The 24,296-nt window shown below is 42.9% G+C and overlaps 1 protein-coding gene across 1 annotated transcript in view; it reads left to right on the top strand.

Moving 5' to 3' along the window:
* The window catches only part of LOC128657001 (oocyte zinc finger protein XlCOF7.1-like), a 107,694-nt gene that overhangs the window by 48,591 nt on the left and 34,807 nt on the right, over positions 1-24,296 (top strand). Inside the window, exons 8-10 of the mRNA XM_053711216.1 lie at positions 10,006-10,113; positions 12,533-12,640; positions 14,747-14,854. Of these exons, the coding sequence (XP_053567191.1) occupies positions 10,006-10,113; positions 12,533-12,640; positions 14,747-14,854 (324 nt within the window). The remainder of the gene's footprint in view (positions 1-10,005; positions 10,114-12,532; positions 12,641-14,746; positions 14,855-24,296) is intronic.

Genomic DNA, 24,296 nt, shown 5'->3' with positions numbered 1-24,296 from the left:
GTACAGAATTGGTTTCAAGATGAGACCTCCTGCAAAGAGATTTTTTCTTTCCCGTGTCCCAGTAACTCCAGTAAAAGCTCAAGCATTTCTGAAATGTGTTTCAGATCTAGAATTGACTGGAGTAATTATGCCAGTTCCAGTTCCGGAACAGGGGATGGGGTTTTATTCAAATCTCTTCATTGTACCAAAGAAGGAGAATTCCTTCAGACCAGTTCTGGATCTAAAAATATTGAATCGTTATGTAAGAATACCAACGTTCAAGATGGTAACTGTAAGGACTATCTTGCCTTTTGTTCAGCAAGGGAATTATATGTCCACAATAGATTTACAGGATGCATATCTGCATATTCCGATTCATCCAGATCATTATCAGTTCCTGAGATTCTCTTTTCTGGACAAGCATTACCAGTTTGTGGCTCTGCCGTTTGGCCTAGCTACAGCTCCAAGAATTTTTACAAAGGTTCTCGGTGCCCTTCTGTCTGTAATCAGAGAACAGGGTATTGTGGTATTTCCTTATTTGGACGATATCTTGGTACTTGCTCAGTCTTTACATTTAGCAGAATCTCATACGAATCAACTTGTGTTGTTTCTTCAAGATCATGGTTGGAGGATCAATTTACCAAAAAGTTCTTTGATTCCTCAGACAAGGGTAACCTTTCTGGGTTTCCAGATGGATTCAGTTTCCATGACTCTGTCTTTAACAGACAAGAGACGTCTAAAATTGATTGCAGCTTGTCGAAACCTTCAGTCACAATCATTCCCTTCGGTAGCCTTATGCATGGAAATTCTAGGTCTTATGACTGCTGCATCGGACGCGATCGTTTAATTCAGGGGGCTTCTTTTGTGCTTCCGACCTGGACTGTAATTTCAACAGATGCAAGTCTCACAGGTTGGGGAGCTGTGTGGGGATCTCTGACGGCACAAGGAGTTTGGGAATCTCAGGAGGTGAGATTACCGATCAATATTTTGGAACTCCGTGCAATTTTCAGAGCTCTTCAGTTTTGGCCTCTTCTGAAGAGAGAATCGTTCATTTGTTTTCAGACAGACAATGTCACAACTGTGGCATACATCAATCATCAAGGAGGGACTCACAGTCCTTTGGCTATGAAAGAAGTATCTCGAATTTTGGTTTGGGCGGAATCCAGCTCTTGTCTAATCTCTGCGGTTCATATCCCAGGTATAGACAATTGGGAAGCGGATTATCTCAGTCGCCAAACGTTGCATCCGGGCGAATGGTCTCTTCACCCAGAGGTATTTCTTCAGATTGTTCAAATGTGGGAACTTCCAGAAATAGATCTGATGGCGTCCCATCTAAACAAAAAAACTTCCCAGGTATCTGTCCAGATCCCGGGATCCTCAGGCGGAGGCAGTGGATGCATTATCACTTCCTTGGAAGTATCATCCTGCCTATATCTTTCCGCCTCTAGTTCTTCTTCCAAGAGTAATCTCCAAGATTCTGAAGGAATGCTCGTTTGTTCTGCTGGTAGCTCCGGCATGGCCTCACAGGTTTTGGTATGCGGATCTTGTCCGGATGGCCTCTTGCCAACCGTGGACTCTTCCGTTAAGACCAGACCTTCTGTCACAAGGTCCTTTTTTCCATCAGGATCTGAAATCCTTGAATTTAAAGGTATGGAGATTGAACGCTTGATTCTTGGTCAAAGAGGTTTCTCTGACTCTGTGATTAATACTATGTTACAGGCTCGTAAATCTGTATCCAGAGAGATATATTATAGAGTCTGGAAGACTTATATTTCTTGGTGTCTTTCTCATCATTTTTCTTGGCATTCTTTTAGAATACCGAGAATTTTACAGTTTCTTCAGGATGGTTTAGATAAGGGTTTGTCCGCAAGTTCTTTGAAAGGACAAATCTCTGCTCTTTCTGTTCTTTTTCACAGAAAGATTGCTATTCTTCCTGATATTCATTGTTTTGTACAAGCTTTGGTTCGTATAAAACCTGTTATTAAGTCAATTTCTCCTCCTTGGAGTTTGAATTTGGTTCTGGGAGCTCTTCAAGCTCCTCCGTTTGAACCTATGCATTCATTGGACATTAAATTACTTTCTTGGAAAGTTTTGTTCCTTTTGGCCATCTCTTCTGCTAGAAGAGTTTCTGAATTATCTGCTCTTTCTTGTGAGTCTCCTTTTCTGATTTTTCATCAGGATAAGGCGGTGTTGCGAACTTCTTTTGAATTTTTACCTAAAGTTGTGAATTCCAACAACATTAGTAGAGAAATTGTGGTTCCTTCATTATGTCCTAATCCTAAGAATTCTAAGGAGAAATTGTTGCATTCTTTGGATGTTGTTAGAGCTTTGAAATATTATGTTGAAGCTACAAAATCTTTCCGTAAGACTTCTAGTTTATTTGTTATCTTTTCCGGTTCTAGAAAAGGCCAGAAAGCTTCTGCCATTTCTTTGGCATCTTGGTTGAAATCTTTAATTCATCTTGCCTATGTTGAGTCGGGTAAAACTCCGCCTCAAAGAATTACAGCTCATTCTACTAGGTCAGTTTCTACTTCCTGGGCGTTTAGGAATGAAGCTTCGGTTGACCAGATTTGCAAAGCAGCAACTTGGTCCTCTTTGCATACTTTTACTAAATTCTACCATTTTGATGTATTTTCTTCTTCTGAAGCAGTTTTTGGTAGAAAAGTACTTCAGGCAGCGGTTTCAGTTTGAATCTTCTGCTTATGTTTTTCGTTAAACTTTATTTTTGGGTGTGGATTATTTTCAGCAGGAATTGGCTGTCTTTATTTTATCCCTCCCTCTCTAGTGACTCTTGTGTGGAAAGATCCACATCTTGGGTAGTCATTATCCCATACGTCACTAGCTCATGGACTCTTGCTAATTACATGAAAGGAAACATAATTTATGTAAGAACTTACCTGATAAATTCATTTCTTTCATATTAGCAAGAGTCCATGAGGCCCGCCCTTTTTTTGTGGTGGTTATAATTTTTGTATAAAGCACAATTATTCCAATTCCTTATTTTATATGCTTTCGCACTTTATCACCCCACTTCTTGGCTATTCGTTAAACTGAATTGTGGGTGTGGTGAGGGGTGTATTTATAGGCATTTTGAGGTTTGGGAAACTTTGCCCCTCCTGGTAGGAATGTATATCCCATACGTCACTAGCTCATGGACTCTTGCTAATATGAAAGAAATGAATTTATCAGGTAAGTTCTTACATAAATTATGTTATATATATTTATTTATATATATATACACACACACATATAAACACATAAATACATATGTATACCTCTATATAAGTCCATTGGAGCCACGCAGTTAAGTAGATGGAAATATGTAAAAAACATATTTATGCAATATTCATATTTAGGGCTAGATTACAAGTGGAGCGCTAATATATTGTGTGCCTGTAAACTGGGAAATCTGCCCGTTTACGGGAACGCGATAAATAACCAGCCATTACAAGCTTGTAGTTGCAATTAGCGCTCATAAAATAAACCAGAGATGTAGGGCCCCATTACATATGCGGCGTCCGCTCCGTGACGGATTGTTCCTGGAAGAAGAAAGAAGAGGTCGCAGATTGGAAGAAGACTTCACCGCATGGGACAGGACCTTCTCCGTCAGACTTCAGGAATGGTGAGCATCAACCTGGGGGTTAGATTTAGATTTTTTTTTAATTTTTTTTTTTTATTTATTTAGGTTAGGGTGGGCACTTTGTAAAAGAGCTAAAGGCCCTTTTAAGGGCAATGCCCAAACAAATGCCCTTTTCAGGGCAATGGATAGTTTAGGTTTTTTAGTGTTGGGTTCTTTTATTTTGGGGGTTTTGGTGGGTGGGGGGGGGGTTTACTGATAGGGGGGACTTTGTGTATTTTGAATGTAAAAGAGCTGTTTATCTTGGGGCAATGCCCTGCAAAAAGCCCTTTTAAGGGCTACTGGTAGTTTAGCATTAGATTAGGGGGTGTTTCTATTTTGGGGGGCTTTTTTATTTTCATGGTGATTATTTATAATTTTTTAAAATTTAAAAATTTTATTTTCTGTAATCTTAAATTTTTTTTTATTTTATGTAATTGTAGCTTAAAGGGACAGTCTACACCAGAATTTTATTTTTGACTAGACTGTCCCTTTAATTTGTACTTAGTTTTTTTTTTTTGTTTTTTTTAAAGTAGTGTTAGGTATTTTTATTTTAATAGCTAGTAACTTTAGTATTTTGTAATTTGGGTTCATTAGGGGGTATTAGGTTAGGGGGTGTTAGGTTAGGGGGCTTAGTAATTTAATTATTTGCGTTGTGGGCTTTGGCGGTTTAGGGGTTAATACTTTAATAGGTGGTTTGCGTTGTGGGTTAATGGCGGATTAGGGGTTAATAGTTTTATTAGGTAATTTGCGATGTTGGGGTTAGCGGATTTAGGGGTTAATACTTTAATATGAAGTGGAGTGTGTGGAAACTATAGGGGGAGTGAGAGAGCTCCAAAAACTTGGATATTCACTGATTGCCCTCCCAAATTTACTTATATTTATTGTTACTTTGAATAACCCTAGCATTGATCTCGTGTGTATACTTGCAGAGATCAAGGGTTAAAAAGACTGAGCACTTTTACCTTGTGTTTTGCATTAATACTTTAATAGGTTTATTGTGGTGTGGGTTTGATGGCGGATTTAGGGGTTAATACTTTAGTTAGTACTTGCGGTGTGGGTTTGATGGCGGATATAGGGCTTAATATTTTTAAATAGACATATTGCATTGTGGGGTGGTTGTCGGTTTAGGGGTTAATACTTTTATTAGTTCTGATTTGGGTTTGATGGCAGATATAGGGGTTTTACGTGTCGGGCTTATTTTTGGGTGGCGTGTTAGACTTTTACGGGAGATTTGATATTTTTATTTTTTTTAACTTTTCTTAGGCGCCAGCAGTTTCTAAAGTGCCGTAAGTCACTGGCAACTCCAGAAATTTGTATTTACGCTCATTTCTGGACATCGCTAGTTTATTCGACTTTGCGGCACTTTATGAACTGCCATCGCCGTATATGTAATAACCCGATGTGCGAGGTGAAATTACGGGCGGCGTGGGTTGCAGAGCTTGCGCTGAAGCCTGCGCTGTATATGCTATCTTGCCCCAGATCTCTGGTTAATTTTATTAATTTTCCTCAATTGCCCCCTAAATAAGGTTAAGTGTTGTTGTTTTTTTTTTAAATAAAATGATGAGCATCTTTAATCCTTAAAACCTGCTTTGAGCAGGTATTACTTTACAAATTAAAGTAAGGGGATGTGGGGTGTTAGAAAATAAAGTCACTTATGCGACCTATGGGGAACTGTTCCCTGCAAATATATATGTATATGTTAATTTGTGTATATACTGTATATATATATATATATATATATATATATATATATATATATATATACATATATATATATATATGCACACATATATATATATATATATATATATATATATATATATATATATATATATATATATACTAGTCCTAAAGCCTGTTCACACGGGCCGTGTGGTTTATTTTTATATTCTCTCTCTCTCTCTCTCTCCCCTATCTCTCTCTCTCCCCTCTTTCTCCCCCCTGTCTCTCTCTCTCTCTCCCCCTGTCTCTCTCACTCTATCCCCCCTGTCTCTCTCACTCTATCCCCCCTGTCTCTCTCACTCTATCCCCCCTGTCTCTCTCACTCTATCCCCCCTGTCTCTCTCACTCTATCCCCCCTGTCTCTCTCACTCTATCCCCCCTGTCTCTCTCACTCTATCCCCCCTGTCTCACTCTCACTCTATCCCCCCTGTCTCTCTCACTCTATCCCCCCTGTCTCTCTCACTCTCTCCCCCCCTGTCTCTCTCTCTCTCCCCCCTGTCTCTCTCACTCTATCCCCCCTGTCTCTCTCACTCTATCCCCCCTGTCTCACTCTCACTCCCCTGTCTCTCTCTCACTCCCCTGTCTCTCTCACTCTCTCCCCCCTGTCTCTCTCACTCTATCCCCCCTGTCTCACTCTCACTCTATCCCCCCTGTCTCACTCTCACTCTATCCCCCCTGTCTCACTCTCACTCTATCCCCCCTGTCTCTCTCACTCTATCCCCCCTGTCTCTCTCTCACTCTATCCCCCCTGTCTCACTCTCACTCTATCCCCCCTGTCTCACTCTCACTCTATCCCCCCTGTCTCACTCTCACTCCCCTGTCTCTCTCTCACTCCCCTGTCTCTCTCTCACTCTATCCCCCCTGTCTCTCTCACTCTATCCCCCCTGTCTCACTCTCACTCTATCCCCCCTGTCTCACTCTCACTCTATCCCCCCTGTCTCTCTCACTCTATCCCCCCTGTCTCTCTCACTCTATCCCCCCTGTCTCACTCTCACTCTATCCCCCCTGTCTCACTCTCACTCTATCCCCCCTGTCTCTCTCACTCTCTCCCCCCTGTCTCTCTCTCTCTCTCCCCCCTGTCTCTCTCACTCTATCCCCCCTGTCTCACTCTCACTCTATCCCCCCTGTCTCACTCTAACTCCCCTGTCTCTCTCTCACTCCCCTGTCTCTCTCACTCTCTCCCCCCTGTCTCTCTCACTCTATCCCCCCTGTCTCACTCTCACTCTATCCCCCCTGTCTCTCTCACTCTCTCCCCCCTGTCTCTCTCTCTCTCTCTCCCCCCTGTCTCTCTCACTCTATCCCCCCTGTCTCACTCTCACTCTATCCCTCCTGTCTCACTCTCACTCCCCTGTCTCTCTCTCACTCCCCTGTCTCTCTCACTCTCTCCTCCCTGTCTCTCTCACTCTCTCTGAGGCTATGTTTGCGTGCGAGTTCGCGTGCGCGTGCGCAGTTGCGAGGGTGCGTGCGCATTCTGCAAGTGTGCTGTGTGATAGGCTAAGTGGGTGTCAACATCAAGTGTGCTGTGTGATAGGCTAAGTGGGTGTCAACATCAGTTTTTGCTTTGAGGGTACGGTGCGCATGAGGTCACGTGGGTGCAAGGGTGCGCGCGGTGAAAGTGTCACATCAGTTTTGTACGCATCAGTTTTGTACGCAGGTGCGCGCGGTGAGGGTGCGCGTGCGAGGTCAGCGGTGTGCAGTGAGGGTGCGCGTGCGAAGTATCAACAGCTGTCAGCTATAGGCCAAGGGTGCGCGTGCGATCAGCGGCAAGAGTTTGTCTGAACTGCGCATGACGGCTTCAGACAAACTCTTGTCTTTTATAATATAGGATATATATATATATATATATATATATATATATATATATATATATATATATATATATATATATATATATATACATATACAGTATATATTATTTACACTTTGCAGCCCATCGCTGCATGACTAACGCCCTTTGCTGCACTAGATTCTCTGCCATGTCTCATGACATGAGAACGAGACTCCTATTGGAGCCTAAGGAAGTGCGCTCTATTGAGAGCAAAACTTCCATGCAATAGTTCGCATTGCACTCCACTTCAAATACAGTTGCGTGTATTATGTATTTATGAATAAATAGAACATACTCTTCTATGTGAAGAACATAGGAATGTGAAATAATCATATTTTCATGTCAGGTTAGCACACTTGAGAATATGGGATCCGGTTTTTGCGCCTGTAGTGGTTTTCCCCCCCCCCCCACTTTTTTTGCTCCATTAACTTTTATGGAAGAATAGGTTATCGCACGCACAATATCCTCATTTCAGCTTTTTACGCTCTTTGGGTTATCGCGTGAGCGAAAACAGTTTACTTTCAACTCATAATATGAGCGCAACCATGCAAAAAGCTTACTTCTAGCACAGTTAACAAGCGGGGAGTGTTAAATTGTGCTCCACTTGTAATCTGACTCTTAGTAAGAAAGACCACGATCCCCTTTGTGTATCTGTGTGACGTGTCTCACTTTTAGAGTCCCTATTCCCCCTTAATAAAACGCATAGATAAAAAACTCACCTGTTATTTGTTGTGATTGTGATATAACTAATGTAGGGCTGAATTCTAAATACAATGAATGCAAAAGACTGAAAACGACTTAAGCACAAGGGTATGAAATGGTTCAGTGGTGAAAATGTTAAACTTTATAACTTCCATTTTTTCTATTATTTTTACGCTTTTATTAACCCCTTAACGATCGAGGACGTGCCAGGTACGTCCTCCAAAGAACTACCCTTAACGACCAAGGACGTGTCTGGCACGTCCTCTGGGGTTTGAAGCGCTGGAAGCGATCGTGATCGCTTCCAGGGTATTGTAGTGATGCCTCAATGTTACCCACCGATGCAGAGATGTTTGTTTCTGGATCCAGTTCTTTAGTGAGCGTGGTAGTTGGCGGTAGCATCCGGGGGGTGAGTAGGGGGCGTGTGCACCAATTATGCACTCTTAAAACTTAAATGTATATGGAGAGGGAGGGGGGGATCTGGGATGTTGCACAAGGGATCTGGGAGGGGGAGGGAGAGGGAGGTAGATTACACTGCAGGAAATAATAACTGGAAATTTAAAAAAAAAAACAGACAACTGCCAGTACCCAAGATGGTGGCAAATAAGTAGAGGGGGGGAGGTCAGGGAGGTTGAGGGCTAAGGGAGTATTCATCACTGCAGACTGAATATAAATAAAAAATAATAATAAAATAATAAATACTTTTTATTTTAGTACTGGCAGACTTTCTGCCAGTACTTAAGATGGCGGTGACAATTGTGAGATGGAGGAGGGAAGAGAGCTGTTTGAGGGGGGTCATTGAGGGATCAGGGGGTGGGATATGTCAGATGGGAGGCTGATCTCTACACTAAAGCTAAAATTAACCCTACAAGCTCCCTAATTAACCCCTGGGCATAATACACGTGTGGTGTGCAGCGGCATTAAGCGGCCTTCTAATTCCCAAAAAGCAACGCCAAAGCCATATAAGCCTGCTATTTCTGAACAAAGGGGATCCCAGAGAAGCATTTACAACCATTTGTGCCATAATTGCACAAGCCGTTTATAAATAATTTTGAGTGAGAAACCTAAAGTTTGTGAAAAAGGGAACGATTGTTTTTATTTGATCGCATTTGGTGGTGAAATGGTGGCATGAAATATACCAAAATGGGCCTAGATCAATACTTTGGGTTGTCTTCTAAAAAATATATATACATGTCAAGGGATATTCAGGGATTCCTGACAGATATCAGTGATCCAATGTAACTATCGCTAATTTTGAAAAAAAAAAAGTGGTTTGGAAATAGCAAAGTGCTACTTGTATTTATTGCCCTATAACTTGCAAAAAAAGCAAAGAACATGTAAACATTGGGTATTTCTAAACTCAGGACAAAATTTAGAAACTATTTAGCTTTTTGGTGGTTCTAGATGTGTAACAGATTTTGGGGGTCAAAGTTAGAAAGGTGTCCCCCCCCCCATTTTTTCATCATATTTTATTAAAAAAAATTATAGTAAATTATAAGATATGATGAAAATAATGGTATCTTTAGAAAGTCCATTTAATGGTGTGAAAACCGGTATATAATATGTGTGGGTACAGTAAATGAGTGAGAGGAAAATTACAGCTAAACACAAACACTGCAGAGATGTAAAAATTGCCCTGGTCCCATACGGTCAGAAAATGTATAAGTGCTCTGGTCACTAAGGGGTTAAATAAATAGAAAATACTTTTGTCTTGAACGATATAAATCCCTTTATATATCTGATGTCTCTATCATATCACTGTGGTACTCTCTCTCACACAGGCAATACAAGTTAAGATAATTAAATGGGCTATAGTGAGGTTTTAATAACCATTGGGAAATGGATTTTATTTTCAAAACCTCACAAAACCCTGTAATACGTCTCATATGGGAATTCTGATTGGTTACAATGAGGCTGTAGTTGTAGCAAGTAAAGTAACTGATCCCCAGCTAACTTCCTTTACTGTATGACACAGGTTGTATTTACTGTTGTGCTGATGTCATTTCATGAGATGTTTCTTCCAGATGTGACTGCTACTGATGTAGGCTCAGGTTTAACTGAAATTACACTGTTTTTCACATTTTGTTTTAAACTAACTTTTACAAAGATACCATGCAAAGAATCATTTATTTATTTCTATTACTGATATTTTTTTCAGATGAAAACGATGCTAAAAGTTTATTTAACACAGAACAAACAGAAGATCTGGGGCTAGCAAATATGCCAAAAGCTGCAAAGCAGGAAATATGTGACATTATAAGTACAGGTGAGTGCACTAGTGTGACGTGTGTCTGAGGGATACAGGGCACAGGTGAGTGTACGTGTGTGATGTGTCTGAGGGATACAGGGCACAGGTGAGTCTACATGTGTGATGTGCCTGAGGGATACAGGGCACAGGTGAGTGTACGTGTGTGATGTGTCTGAGGGATACAGGGCACAGGTGAGTGTACGTGTGTGATGTGTCTGAGGGATACAGGGCACAGGTGAGTGTACGTGTCTGATGTGTCTGAGGGATACAGGGTACAGGTGAGTGTACGTGTGTGATGTGTCTGAGGGATGCAGGGAACAGGTGAGTGTACATGTGTGATGTGTCTGAGGGATACAGGGCACAGGTGAGTGTACGTGTGTGATGTGTCTGAGGGATACAGGGCACAGGTGAGTGTACGTGTGTGATGTGTCTGAGGGATACAGGGTACAGGTGTTTGTTCATGTGTGATGTGACTGAGAGATACAGGGCACAGGTGAGTGTACGTGTGTGATGTGTCTGACGGATGCAGGGAACAGGTGAGTGTACGTGTGTGATGTGTCTGAGGGATACAGGGCACAGGTGAGTGTACGTGTGTGACGTGTCTGAGGGATACAGGGCACAGGTGAGTGTACGTGTGTGATGTGTCTGAGGGATACAGGGCACAGGTGAGTGTACGTGTGTGATGTGTCTGAGGGATACAGGGCACAGGTGAGTGTACGTGTGATGTGTCTGAGGGATACAGGACTCAGGTGAGTGTACATGTGTGATGTGTCTGAGGGATACATGGCACAGGTGAGTGTACGTGTTTGATGTGTCTGAGGGATACAGGGCACAGGTGAGTGTACATGTGTGATGTGTCTGAGGGATACATGGCACAGGTGAGTGTACGTGTGTGATGTGACTGAGGGATACAGGGCACAGTAGAGTGTACGTGTGTGATGTGTCTGAGGGATCCAGGGCACAGGTGAGTGTACATGTAAGATGTGTCTGAGGGATACAGAGCACAGGTGAGTGTACGTGTGTGATGTGTCTGAGGGATACAGGGCACAGGTGAGTATACGTGTGTGATGTGTCTGAGGGATACAGGGCACAGGTGAGTGTACATGTGTGATGTATCTGAGGGATGCAGGGCACAGGTGAGTGTATTTTTATGACATGTATGGGGGATGCAGGGCACAGGTGAGTGTACGTGTGTGATGTATCTGAGGGATGCCGGGCACAGGTGAGTGTACGTGTGTGATGTGTCTGAGGGATACAGGGCACAGGTGAGTGTACATGTGTGATGTGTCTGAGGGATACAAGGCACAGGTGAGTGTACGTGTGTGATGTGCCTGAGGGTTACAGGGCACAGGTGAGTGTACGTGTGTGATGTGTCTGAGGGATACAGGGCACAGGTGAGTGTACAGGTGTGATGTAGCTGAGGGATGCAGGGCACAGGTGAGTGTACATGTGTGATGTGTCTGAGGGATACAGGGCACAGGTGAGTGTACATGTGTGATGTGCCTGAGAGATACAGGGTACAGGTAAGTGTACGTGTGTGATGTGCCTGAGGGATGCAGGGCACATGTGAGTGTACGTGTGTGATGTGTCTGAGGGATACAGGGCACAGGTGAGTGTACGTGTTTGATGTGTCTGAGGGATACAGGGCACAGGTGAGTGTACATGTGTGATGTGTCTGAGGGATACAGGGCACAGGTGAGTATACGTGTGTGATGTGTCTGAGGGATACAGGGCACAGGTGAGTATACGTGTGTGATGTGTCTGAGGGATACAGGGCACAGGTAAGTGTACGTGTGTGATGTGTCTGAGGGATACAGAGCACAGGTGAGTGTACGTGTGTGACATGTAGGGGGGATACAGGGCACAGGTGAGTGTACGTGTTTGATGTGCCTGAGGGATACAGGGCACAGGTGAGTGTATGTGTTTGATGTGCCTGAGGGATACAGGGCACAGGTGAGTGTACGTATGTGATGTAACTGAGGGATACAGGGCACAGATGAGTGTACGTGTGTGATGTGTCTGAGGGATACAGGGCACAGGTGAGTGTACGTGTGTGATGTGTTTGAGGGATGCAGGGCACAGGTGAGTGTATGTGTGACATGTAGAGGGGATGCAGGGCACATGTGAAAGGATTTTATTTTTAAAAACCTCACAAAACCCTGTAATACGTCTCACATGGGAATTCTGATTGGTTACAATGAGGCTGTATTTGCAGATAGTAAAGTAACTGATTCCCAGCTAACTCCCTTTACTGTATGACACAGGTTGTATTTACTGTTGTTCTGATGTCATTTCATGGGTTGTTTCATCCAGATGTGACTGCTACTGATGTAGGCTCAGGTGTATTTAACTTAAATTACACAATATATCACACTAAAGTAATTTTTAAATTGAGACCATGTAAATAGGGATTTATTGATTGATTCTTTTTTTTCAGGTGAAAAAGATGCTAAGATTTCATGTAACACGGAACAAACAGAAGATCAGTGGCTAAGTAATATGCCAGAAGCTGCAGAGTTGGAAATATGTGACAATATAAATACAGGTGAGTGTACGTGTGTGACTTGTCTGTGGGACGCAGGGTACAGGTGAGTGCATGTGTGTGAAGTGTCTAAGGGACGCAGAGCAAAGGTGTGTGTACGTGCCTGACCATGGAACTCCAAGTAAGGTGAGTGTACATGTGTAGCATATCTGTGGGTTGCAGGGCACAGGTAAGTATGTGTGTGACCTGTCTGAGGTACGCAGGACACAGGTGACTGTACATGTGGGATGTGTCTGAGGGATACAGGGCACAGGTGACTGTACATGTGGGATGTGTCTGAGGGATACAGGGCACAGGTGAGTGTACATGTGTGATGTGTCTGAGGGATGCAGGGCACAGGTGAGTGTATTTTTATGACATGTATGGGGGATGCAGGGCACAGGTGAGTGTACGTGTGTGATGTATCTGAGGGATGCCGGGCACAGGTGAGTGTACATGTGTGATGTGTCTGAGGGATACAGGGCACAGGTGAGTGTACATGTGTGATGTGTCTGAGGGACACAGGACACAGGTGAGTGTACGTGTGTGATGTGTCTGAGGGATACAGGGTACAGGTGAGTGTACGTGTGTGATGTGTCTGAGGTATACAGGGCACAGGTGAGTGTACGTGTGTGATGTGTCTGAGGGATACAGGGTACAGGTGAGTGTACGTGTGTGATGTGCCTGAGGTATACAGGGCACAGGTGAGTATACGTGTGTGATGTGTCTGAGGGATACAGGGCACAGGTGAGTGTACAGGTGTGATGTAGCTGAGGGATGCAGGGCACAGGTGAGTGTACATGTGTGATGTGTCTGAGGGATACAGGGCACAGGTGAGTGTACATGTGTGATGTGCCTGAGAGATACAGGGTACAGGTGAGTGTACGTGTGTGATGTTACTGAGGGATACAGGGCTCAGGTAAGTGTACGTGTGTGATGTGTCTGAGGGATACAGGGCACAGGTGAGTGTATGTGTTTGATGTGTCTGAGGGATACAGGGTACAGGTGAGTGTACGTGTGTGATGTGCCTGAGGTATACAGGGCACAGGTGAGTATACGTGTGTGATGTGTCTGAGGGATACAGGGCACAGGTGAGTGTACAGGTGTGATGTAGCTGAGGGATGCAGGGCACAGGTGAGTGTACATGTGTGATGTGTCTGAGGGATACAGGGCACAGGTGAGTGTACATGTGTGATGTGCCTGAGAGATACAGGGTACAGGTGAGTGTACGTGTGTGATGTTACTGAGGGATACAGGGCTCAGGTAAGTGTACGTGTGTGATGTGTCTGAGGGATACAGGGCACAGGTGAGTGTATGTGTTTGATGTGTCTGAGGGATACAGGGCACAGGTGAGTGTACATGTGTGATGTGTCTGAGGGATACAGGGCACAGGTGAGTGTACGTGTTTGATGTGTCTGAGGGATACAGGGCACAGGTGAGTGTACGTGTGTGATGTGCCTGAGGGATGCAGGGCACAGGTGAGTATACATGTGTGATATGTCTGAGGGATACAGGGCACAGGTGAGTGTACGTGTGTGATGTGCCTGAGGGATACAGGGTACAGGTGAGTGTACGTGTGTGATGTGTCTGAGGGATACACGGCAGAGGTGAGTGTACATGTGTGATGTGTCTGAGGGATACAGGGCACAGGTGAGTGTACGTGTTTGATGTGTCTGAGGGATACAGGGCACAGGTGAGTGTACATGTGTGATGTGTTTGAGGGATGCAGGGCACAGGTGAGTGTATGTGTGACATGTAGGGGGGATGCAGGGCACATGTGAGTGTGTGTGATGTGTCTGAGGGATGCAGGGCACAGGTGAAAGGATTTTATTTTCAAAAACCTCACAAAACCCTGTAATACGTCTCACATGGGAATTCTGATTGGTTACAATGAGGCTGTATTTGCAGCTAGTAAAGTAACTGATTCCCAGCTAACTCCCTTTACTGTATGACACAGGTTGTATTTACTGTTGTGCTGATGTCATTTCATGGGTTGTTTCATCCAGATGTGACTGCTACTGATGTAGGCTCAGGTGTATTTAACTTAAATTACACAATATATCACACTAAAGTAATTTTTAAATTGAGACCATGTAAATAGTGATTTATTGATTGATTCTTTTTTTTCAGGTGAAAAAGATGCTAAGATTTCATGTAACACTGAACAAACAGAAGATCAGTGGCTAAGTAATATGCCAGAAGCTGCAGAGTTGGAAATATGTGACAATATAAAAACAGGTAGGTGTATAATACTCAGTTGTGAATATTTTAACCATGACGTGAAGGCCCCATTCAATGTATTTGATAAACACTGGTGTTGTTTTAGTGTTCGTTTGTCTAATAGTGTGATGATGGGAACTGAATCTGGAAGTTCCCATGTTTCTAAGGTTTTCCCTTATGGTACATAACCACCTGTAAGTTCCATATTTGGTGATATTGGAGTTAGTGGGGATTGTGGTGAAGAGAGTGTCGGGAGATGTCGGACCAGGTAATCCCAGGTGTAGAATATGTGTCTGTAGAAGTGGGATTTGTGACATATGGGCGGTCTAAGACTTTTTGGAATCCAACATATTGAACCAGGTTTAGGGGCTCTTAGAATTTGGGAGTCTAGTGACACCCAAGCCTTTGCTTCTTTTTTACTATGCCATCCTAAAATATGTTGAACTATAGAATGGTAGTAAGTTTCTAATTTTGGTACTCCTAACCCCCCTTCCCTGAGAGGTCTGTACATTATAACTGCATTTATGCGCGGTCTTATTCATCCTCGGATGAATAAATTAATTGATTTTTGGAGTTGCTGGAGGTAATATTTAGGTAACGTCATTGGTATCGTCTGAAAGATATATAGTATTTTTGGGAGGATCGTCATTTTAATAGCTTGGATTCTGCCCCACTATGACAGTGGTTTGTCTTGCCATGTATGCAAGGTGTGTTGTATAGAGGTTTGTAATACTTTATAATTGGCTTCAAATAATTGTGATGTTTTGAGGGTTAGTAGTATTCCTAAATATTTTAGGTGTGAATTTTGTATTTTGTAGGGGCATATGGTCTTAATATTGTGGATGTCCTTTGGGGGTATGGAGATATTAAGTATTTCTGACTTTTGTTTATTAATTAAAAAGTTTGATAATTTACCGAAGTGCTGGTAGAGATTGGCTAGGGGATGTCAACGTGAGTAGAGCATCATCTGCAAACGTAGATACCTTATACTGGTTTGGGCCTATTATTACCCCTACTATGTCTGAGTTAGCTCGTATGTGTGATGCTAGCGCTTCCATTGTAAGCACAAAAAGGATAGGGGACAGGGGACATCCCTGTTGCATTCCATTTGAGATTTAGAAACTTTGGGATAGTACTCCATTAACTTTTACTTTTGCTGTTGGGTTAGAATAAAAATGGAGAATTCTTTTAATTATCTTGTCTCCAAAGCCAAAATGATGTAATGCACTCTGGAGAAATGACCAACCAACTCTGTCGAAGGCCTTTTCTGCGTCAGTGGAGACCAGGACTGTAGGTTTTTTATTTGCTATGACATGCTCCAGTATGTGGAAGATTCTAATGGTGTTGTCTCTAGTCTCCCTGAGCAGAACAAAGCCTGCTTGGTCTAAGTGTACTATTAATGGTAGGACCAAGTTGATTCTTCTAGCCAATATCTTTGCATACATTTTTATATCACCATTAAAGGGACATTAAACACTAAATACATGCTAGATAAAATGATGCATTCAAAGAAAAGATTAGTCCATGACTAACATGTAGATGTATTTTTTAAAGTTTCATTAGTTGTTTAAAAAGTGACAAAATAAGTGTAAAGTTTTAGTGTCCATAAAACAATGGGAGCTGCCATGTTGTAACTTGTGTTACCTTCTCTGCTGTGGCCAATTAGGGACAGTTATACATAGGTCATTAGAGTGTGCAGCCAATGACTGCGTGGAATATAACAGTGTTCTGCACTTCTATTTCTAACAGGAACTGAAAAGCTCACAATTTCAGAATGGAATTAAGGGCAAAGAGGACAAAATAAATAATGAAAGTATATTGCAGACTTCTTTTTATATATGTGATTTATCATTTTATATTACTATCTCAGAGTGTGTAATGTCCCTTTAAGTAGTGAAATTGGACGATAACTGCTGGGGTATGTTGGAGGTTTTCCTTCTTTATGAAAGACAGTAATGTGTGCTTCTAAAAGTTGAGGCGATAGCAGGCCCTCTTCATATAAGGAATTAAACAGGTTTGTTAGGTGTGGTGCTAATAGTTGATGGAACTGCTTATAATATGTATTGGTTAGTCCATCTGGTCCTGGACTTTTCTGGGTTGGGAAATCTTTGAAGGCCGATATTACCTCTTGTATAGTGATTGGTTCAGCTAAAGATTTGGCTAGTGAATTTGATTTTGTTGGGAGATTTGCGTCTTCTAAGTTTTTATCAATGTGGGATGTTTTTGTGTACCCTTTCCTGAGGAGATTTTGTAAAGAGTTTGATAATAGTTGCTAAATGTATTCGCTATCTCTTTGCAGTCAAAAGTTTCTTTGTTGGCAGGTGTAATCATTTTATGTATGTAATTTGCATATGTTTTCCTCTTCAATGCTCTGGCGAGCAGTGAACCCGCTCTATTTCCTTCAGTATAATATAGTTTTTTGAGGTAGTTCGCTTTCCTGTGTATCTCCCTATTTAGAAGATTGTTTAAGTCTTGCCTAGCCTTGAGGAGGTTATTAGATTTTTCTGGTGACGTTGGATTTAGCATATGTGCTTGTTCAGCGTCATTTAGTTGGTTCAGTAATTGGGCATATTCTAAATTGTATGACTTAACAAGGATAGCTGTTTGTTTGATGAACTCTCCTCTAATAACTGCTTTGTGTGCTTCCCACACCATCGCTGGGGAGGATTGAGGAGTATGGTTAATGGAAGAAAGTTGGGTTATGACGGCCTGGAGAGAATCACAGATTAAAATATCCTTAATGTTCTAGTTGACTCCAGCAAGGCTATTCAAGTGGTATAAGACAAATAATTCCTGCTCCAGATGTAGTTCTTTTACCGCAGATCTTATACACTGCTTTTGGACCTGTCCAAAAATTGGACAATTCTGGTCCAAAGTAGTGTATTGGATGAATGTCATTCTTAAATTGGACTATCTTATCCAGCCACTGGATATTTTTTTTTTAGTTAAATTTGAAGGAGTGGTGCGAAATTTAAAATTGATTAACCTAATTATATTTCTTTGTAGAAATTTGATATTAGGAACTTGGAAGGCTAAATCGGCTCCTACCTTGAAAGAACTTAAGAATGCGTTGGTTTCTCAATGTTTGCTTGAACAATATAATTTACAAAATACAACTGATGAATGAATAGCATTGTTCTTTAAGCACTGGAAAGCATTTATTTCTCTTGTTAAGTGTATCCAGTCCACGGATCATCCATTACTTGTGGGATATTCTCCTTCCCAACAGGAAGTTGCAAGAGGATCACCCACAGCAGAGCTGCTATATAGCTCCTCCCCTCACTGCCATATCCAGTCATTCTCTTGCAACTCTCAACTAAGATGGAGGTCGTAAGAGGACTGTGGTGTTTTATACTTAGTTTATTTCTTCAATCAAAAGTTTGTTATTTTTAAATGGTACCGGAGTGTACTGTTTATCTCAGGCAGTATTTAGAAGAAGAGTCTGCCTGCGTTTTCTATGATCTTAGCAGAAGTAACTAAGATCCTTTGCTGTTCTCACATATTCTGAGGAGTGAGGTAACTTCAGAGGGGGAATAGCGTGCAGGTTTTCCTGCAATAAGGTATGTGCAGTTAAAATATTTCTCCAACATTGGTGTGTCCGGTCCACGGCGTCATCCATAACTTGTGGGAATATTCTCTTCCCCAACAGGAAATGGCAAAGAGCACAGCAAAAGCTGTCCCTCCCAGGCTCCGCCCCCCCAGTCATTCTCTTTGCCGCTCTGAACAAGTAGCATCTCCACGGAGATGGTGAAGAGTATGTGGTGTTTAGTTGTAGTTTTTTATTCTATCAAGAGTTTGTTATTTTAAAATAGTGCTGGTATGTACTATTTACTCTGAAACAGAAAGAGATGAAGAGTTCTGTTTAAAAGAGGAGTATGATTTTAGCAGCAGTAACTAAAATCGATTGCTGTTCCCACACAGGACTGTTGAGCTGAGAGAACTTCAGTTGGGGGGAACAGTTTGCAGACTTTTCTGCTCAAGGTATGACTAGCCATTTTTCTAACAAGACTGTGTAATGCTGGAAGGCTGTCATTTTTCCCTCATGGGGATCGGTAAGCCATTTTCATAGTCTCAAACAGAATAAAGGGCTTATTATGGGCTATAAACTGGTAGACACTTTTAGGGGCTAAATCGATTGCTTTATTTAAGTATTATATGCAGTTTGATGTTGAATTTCACACTTTTATAACATTGGGGAACGTTTTTAGCGCCAGGCACTTGTTAAGACACCTTCCCAGTCATGAAGGGCCTTTCTCTGTAGTAGGCAGAGCCTCATTTTCGCGCCATTACTGCGCAGTTACTTTTGAGAACAGTACATGCAGCTGCATGTGTGAGGGTCTGGAATCCACTGAAAACGTTCCTAGAAGGCTTCATTTGGTATCGTATACCCCCCTGGGATTGGTGAAGTCTCAGCAATGGCTGTGGCTGGGACTGTAAGGGGGTTAAAATTGTAAACGGCTCCGGTTTCCACATTTTAAGGGTTAACAGCTTGAAAATTGGGGTGCAATACTTTGAATGCATTAAGACTCTGTGGTGGAAATTTGGTAAAGATTGGATAATTCCTTCATAGTTTTTCACATATTCAGTAATAAAGTGTGCCCTGTTTAACATTTAAAGAGACAGTAACGGTTTTGTTTTAAAACGGTTTTTGTGCTTTATTAACCAGTTTAAGCCTGTTTAACATATCTGTGCCTTCAGATAGATCATGTTCTGTATGTATGGAAGCCAATGTGGTTCCCCCTTCAAATATGTGTGATAATTGTGCCATAGCGTCCAAACAAAGTAAGGACAGTACTGTCACAAATAGTAAAGTTGCCCAGGAGGACTCCTCAGATGAAGGAAGTAGACATAGTTCTACATCATCTCCTTCTGTGTCTATACCAGTTATGCCCGCGCAGGCGACCCCTAGTACTTCTAGCGCGCCAATGCTTGTTACTATGCAACAATTGACGGCAGTAATGGATAACTCCATAGCAAATATTTTATCCAAAATGCCAGCATTTCAGAGAAAGCGCGATTGCTCTGTTTTAAACACTGTAGAGCAGGAGGGCGCTGATGATAATTTTTCTGTCATACCCTCACACCAATCTGAAGTGGCAGTGAGGGAGGGTTTGTCAGATGGGGAAATTTCTGATACAGGAAGAATTTCTCAGCAGGCAGAACCTGATGTTGTGACATTTAAATTTAAATTAGAGCATCTCCGCGCATTACTTAAGGAGGTGCTATCTACTCTGGATGATTGTGACAATCTGGTCATCCCAGAAAAATTGTGCAAGATGGACAAGTTTCTTGAGGTCCCGGTGCACCCTGATGCTTTTCCGATACCTAAACGGGTGGCGGACATAGTGAATAAGGAGTGGGAGAAGCCAGGCATACCTTTTGTCCCTCCTCCTATATTTAAGAAATTGTTCCCTATGGTCGACCCCAGGAAGGACTTATGGCAAACAGTCCCTAAGGTCGAGGGGGCGGTTTCTACACTAGCCAAACGCACGACCATTCCTATTGAGGACAATTGTGCTTTCAAAGATCCTATGGATAAAAAAATTGGAGGGTTTGCTTAAAAAGATTTTTGTACAGCAAGGTTACCTCCTTCAACCTATTTCGTGCATTATTCCTGTCACTACAGCGGCGTGGTTCTGGTTCGAGGAACTGGAAAAGTCGCTCAGTAGGGAGACTCCGTATGAGGAAGTCATGGACAGAATTCACGCACTTAAGTTAGCTAATTCTTTTATTTTAGACGCCGCTTTGCAGTTAGCGAGGTTAGCGGCGAAAAATTCAGGGTTTGCAATTGTGGCGCGCAGAGCGCTCTGGCTAAAGTCTTGGTCGGCGGATGTATCTTCCAAGACAAAATTGCTTAATATCCCTTTCAAAGGTAAGACCCTTTTTGGGCCAGAATTGAAAGAGATTATTTCAGACATCACTGGGGGAAAGGGCCATGCCCTCCCACAAGATAAACCTTTCAAGGCTAAGAATAAGTCCAATTTTCGTTCCTTTCGCAATTTCAGGAACGGACCGGCTTCCAACTCGGCAGCCTCTAGACAAGAGGGTAACGCTTCCCAGACTAAACCAGCTTGGAAACCAATGCAAGGCTGGAACAAAGGTAAACAGGCCAAGAAGCCTGCTGCTGCTACCAAAACAGCATGAAGGGGTAGCCCCCGATCCGGGACCGGATCTAGTAGGGGGCAGACTCTCTCTCTTCGCTCAGGCTTGGGCAAGAGATGTTCAGGATCCCTGGGCACTAGAAATAGTCTCTCAGGGTTATCTTCTGGAATTCAAGGAACTACCCCCAAGGGGAAGGTTCCACATGTCTCACTTATCTTCAAACCAAATAAAGAGACAGGCATTCTTACATTGTGTAGAAGACCTGTTAAAGATGGGAGTGATACACCCAGTTCCAACTGTGGAACAAGGTCAGGGGTTTTACTCAAATCTGTTTGTAGTTCCCAAAAAAGAGGGAACTTTCAGACCAATTCTGGATTTAAAAATTCTAAACAAATTTCTCAGAGTTCCATCGTTCAAAATGGAAACCATTCGAACAATTTTACCTACAATCTAGGAGGGTCAATTTATGACTACCGTGGATTTAAAGGATGCGTATCTACATATTCCTATCCACAAATATCATCATCAGTTCCTAAGGTTCGCCTTTCTGGACAAGCATTACCAGTTCGTGGCTCTCCCATTCGGGCTAGCCACTGCTCCAAGGATTTTCACAAAGGTGCTAGGGTCCCTTCTAGCGGTTTTAAGACCAAGGGGTATTGCAGTGGCACCTTATCTGGACGACATTCTAATCCAAGCGTCGTCTCTTTCCAGAGCAAAGGCTCATACAGACATTGTTCTAGCCTTTCTCAGATCTCACGGGTGGAAGGTGAACGTAGAAAAGAGTTCCCTGTCTCCGTCGACAAGAGTTCCCTTCTTGGGAACAATAATAGATTCTTTAGAAATGAAGATCTTCCTGACAAAAGTCAGAAAGTCAAAGCTTCTAAACGCTTGTCAAGTTCTTCACCCTATTCTGCAGCCTTCCATTACTCAGTGCATGGAAGTAGTAGGGTTGATGGTTGCAGCAATGGACATAGTTCCTTTTGCTCAAATTCATCTAAGACCATTACAACTGTGCATGCTCAAGCAGAGACTCACTCCGTTGGTGGTTGACCCAGGATCACCTGTCCCAGGGAATGAGTTTCCGCAGACCAGAGTGGGTCATTGTGACGACCGACGCCAGTCTATTAGGCTGGGGCACGGTCTGGGATTCCCTGAAAGCTCAGGGTCTATGGTCTCGGGAAGAGTCTCTTCTCCCGATAAACATTCTGGAACTGAGAGCGATATTCAATGCTCTCCGGGCTTGGCCTCAGCTAGCGAAGGCCGGATTCATAAGATTCCAGTCAGACAACATGACGACTGTTGCTTACATCAACCATCAGGGGGGAACAAGGAGTTCCTTGGCGATGAGAGAGGTGTCCAAAATCATCAAATGGGCGGAGGATCACTCCTGCCACCTATCTACAATCCACATCCCAGGAGTAGACAACTGGGAGGCGGATTATCTGAGTCGTCAGACTTTCCATCCGGGGGAGTGGGAACTTCACCCGGAGGTGTTTGCCCAGTTGACTCAATTATGGGGCATTCCAGACATGGATCTGATGGCGTCTCGTCAGAACTTCAAGGTTCCTTGCTACGGGTCCATATCCAGGGATCCCAAGGCGACTCTAGTGGATGCATTAGTGGCGCCTTGGTCGTTCAACCTAGCTTATGCGTTTCCACCGTTCCCTCTCCTTCCCAGGCTTGTAGCCAGGATCAAACAGGAGAAGGCCTCTGTGATTCTGATAGCTCCTGCGTGGCCACGCAGGACTTGGTATGCAGACCTGGTGAATATGTCATCGGCTCCACCATGGAAGCTACCTATGAGACAGGATCTTCTAGTACAAGGTCCATTCGAACATCCAAATCTAGTTTCTCTCCAGCTGACTGCTTGGAAATTGAACGCTTGATTTTATCCAAGCGCGGGTTTTCGGATTCAGTGATAGATACTCTGGTCCAAGCCAGAAAACCTGTGACTAGAAAGATTTACCATAAAATATGGAAAAGATATATCTGTTGGTGTGAATCCAAGGGATTCTCATGGAGTAAGATTAAAATTCCCAGGATCCTCTCTTTTCTCCAAGAAGGTTTGGATAAGGGATTGTCAGCGAGTTCTCTAAAAGGACAGATTTCTGCTCTATCTGTCTTGTTACACAAACGACTGGCAGCTGTGCCAGATGTACAAGCTTTTGTACAGGCTTTGGTCAGAATCAAGCCTGTTTACAGACCCTTGACTCCTCCCTGGAGTCTAAATTTAGTTCTTTCAGTTCTTCAAGGGGTTCCGTTTGAACCCTTACATTCCATAGAAATCAAGTTACTATCTTGGAAAGTTCTGTTTTTGGTTGCTATTTCTTCTGCTAGAAGAGTTTCTGAATTATCTGCTTTGCAGTGTGATCCACCCTATCTGGTGTTCCATTCAGATAAGGTTGTTTTGCGTACCATGCCTGGTTTTCTTCCAAAAGTTGTTTCCAACAAGAATATTAACCAGGAAATAGTTGTTCCTCCTTTGTGTCCGAATCCAGTTTCAAAGAAGGAACGTTTGTTACACAATTTAGATGTAGTCCGTGCTTTAAAGTTCTATTTAGAAGCAACAAAGGATTTCAGACAAACTTCTTCTTTGTTTGTCGTTTATTCTGGTAATAGGAGAGGACAAAAAGCTACGCTACCTCTCTTTCTTTCTGGCTGAAAAGCATCATCCGATTGGCTTATGAGACTGCCGGACGGCAGCCTCCTGAACGAATCACAGCCCACTCTACTAGGGCTGTGGCTTCCACTTGGGCCTTTAAGAACGAGGCTTCTGTTGATCAGATATGTAAGGCAGCGACTTGGTCTTCTCTGCACACTTTTGCCAAATTCTACAAATTTGATACTTTTGCTTCTTCGGAGGCTATTTTTGGGAGAAAGGTTTTGCAAGCCGTGGTGCCTTCTGTTTAGGTAACCTGATTTGCTCCCTCCCTTCATCCGTGTCCTAAAGCTTTGGTATTGGTTCCCACAAGTTATGGATGACGCCGTGGACCGGACACACCAATGTTGGAGAAAACAGAATTTATGCTTACCTGATAAATTACTTTCTCCAACGGTGTGTCCGGTCAACGGCCCGCCCTGGTTTTTTTTAATCTGGTTTGAAAAATGTCTTTCTCTATACACTACAGTCACCACTGCACCCTATAGTTTCTCCTTTTTTTCTCCTAACCGTCGGTCGAATGACTGGGGGGGCGGAGCCTGGGAGGGACTATATGAACAGCTTTTGCTGTGCTCTTTGCCATTTCCTGTTGGGGAAGAGAATATTCCCACAAGTTATGGATGACGCCGTGGACCGGACACACCGTTGGAGAAAGTAATTTATCAGGTAAGCATAAATTCTGTTTTTTCTAGGGATGGA

The sequence above is a fragment of the Bombina bombina genome, chromosome 4 (genome assembly GCF_027579735.1).
Source record: "Bombina bombina isolate aBomBom1 chromosome 4, aBomBom1.pri, whole genome shotgun sequence".
In the NCBI taxonomy this organism is placed as follows: Eukaryota; Metazoa; Chordata; class Amphibia; order Anura; family Bombinatoridae; genus Bombina; species Bombina bombina.
Note: the sequence above shows the minus strand (reverse complement) of the source record. Positions and strands in the feature narration are given on the sequence as shown.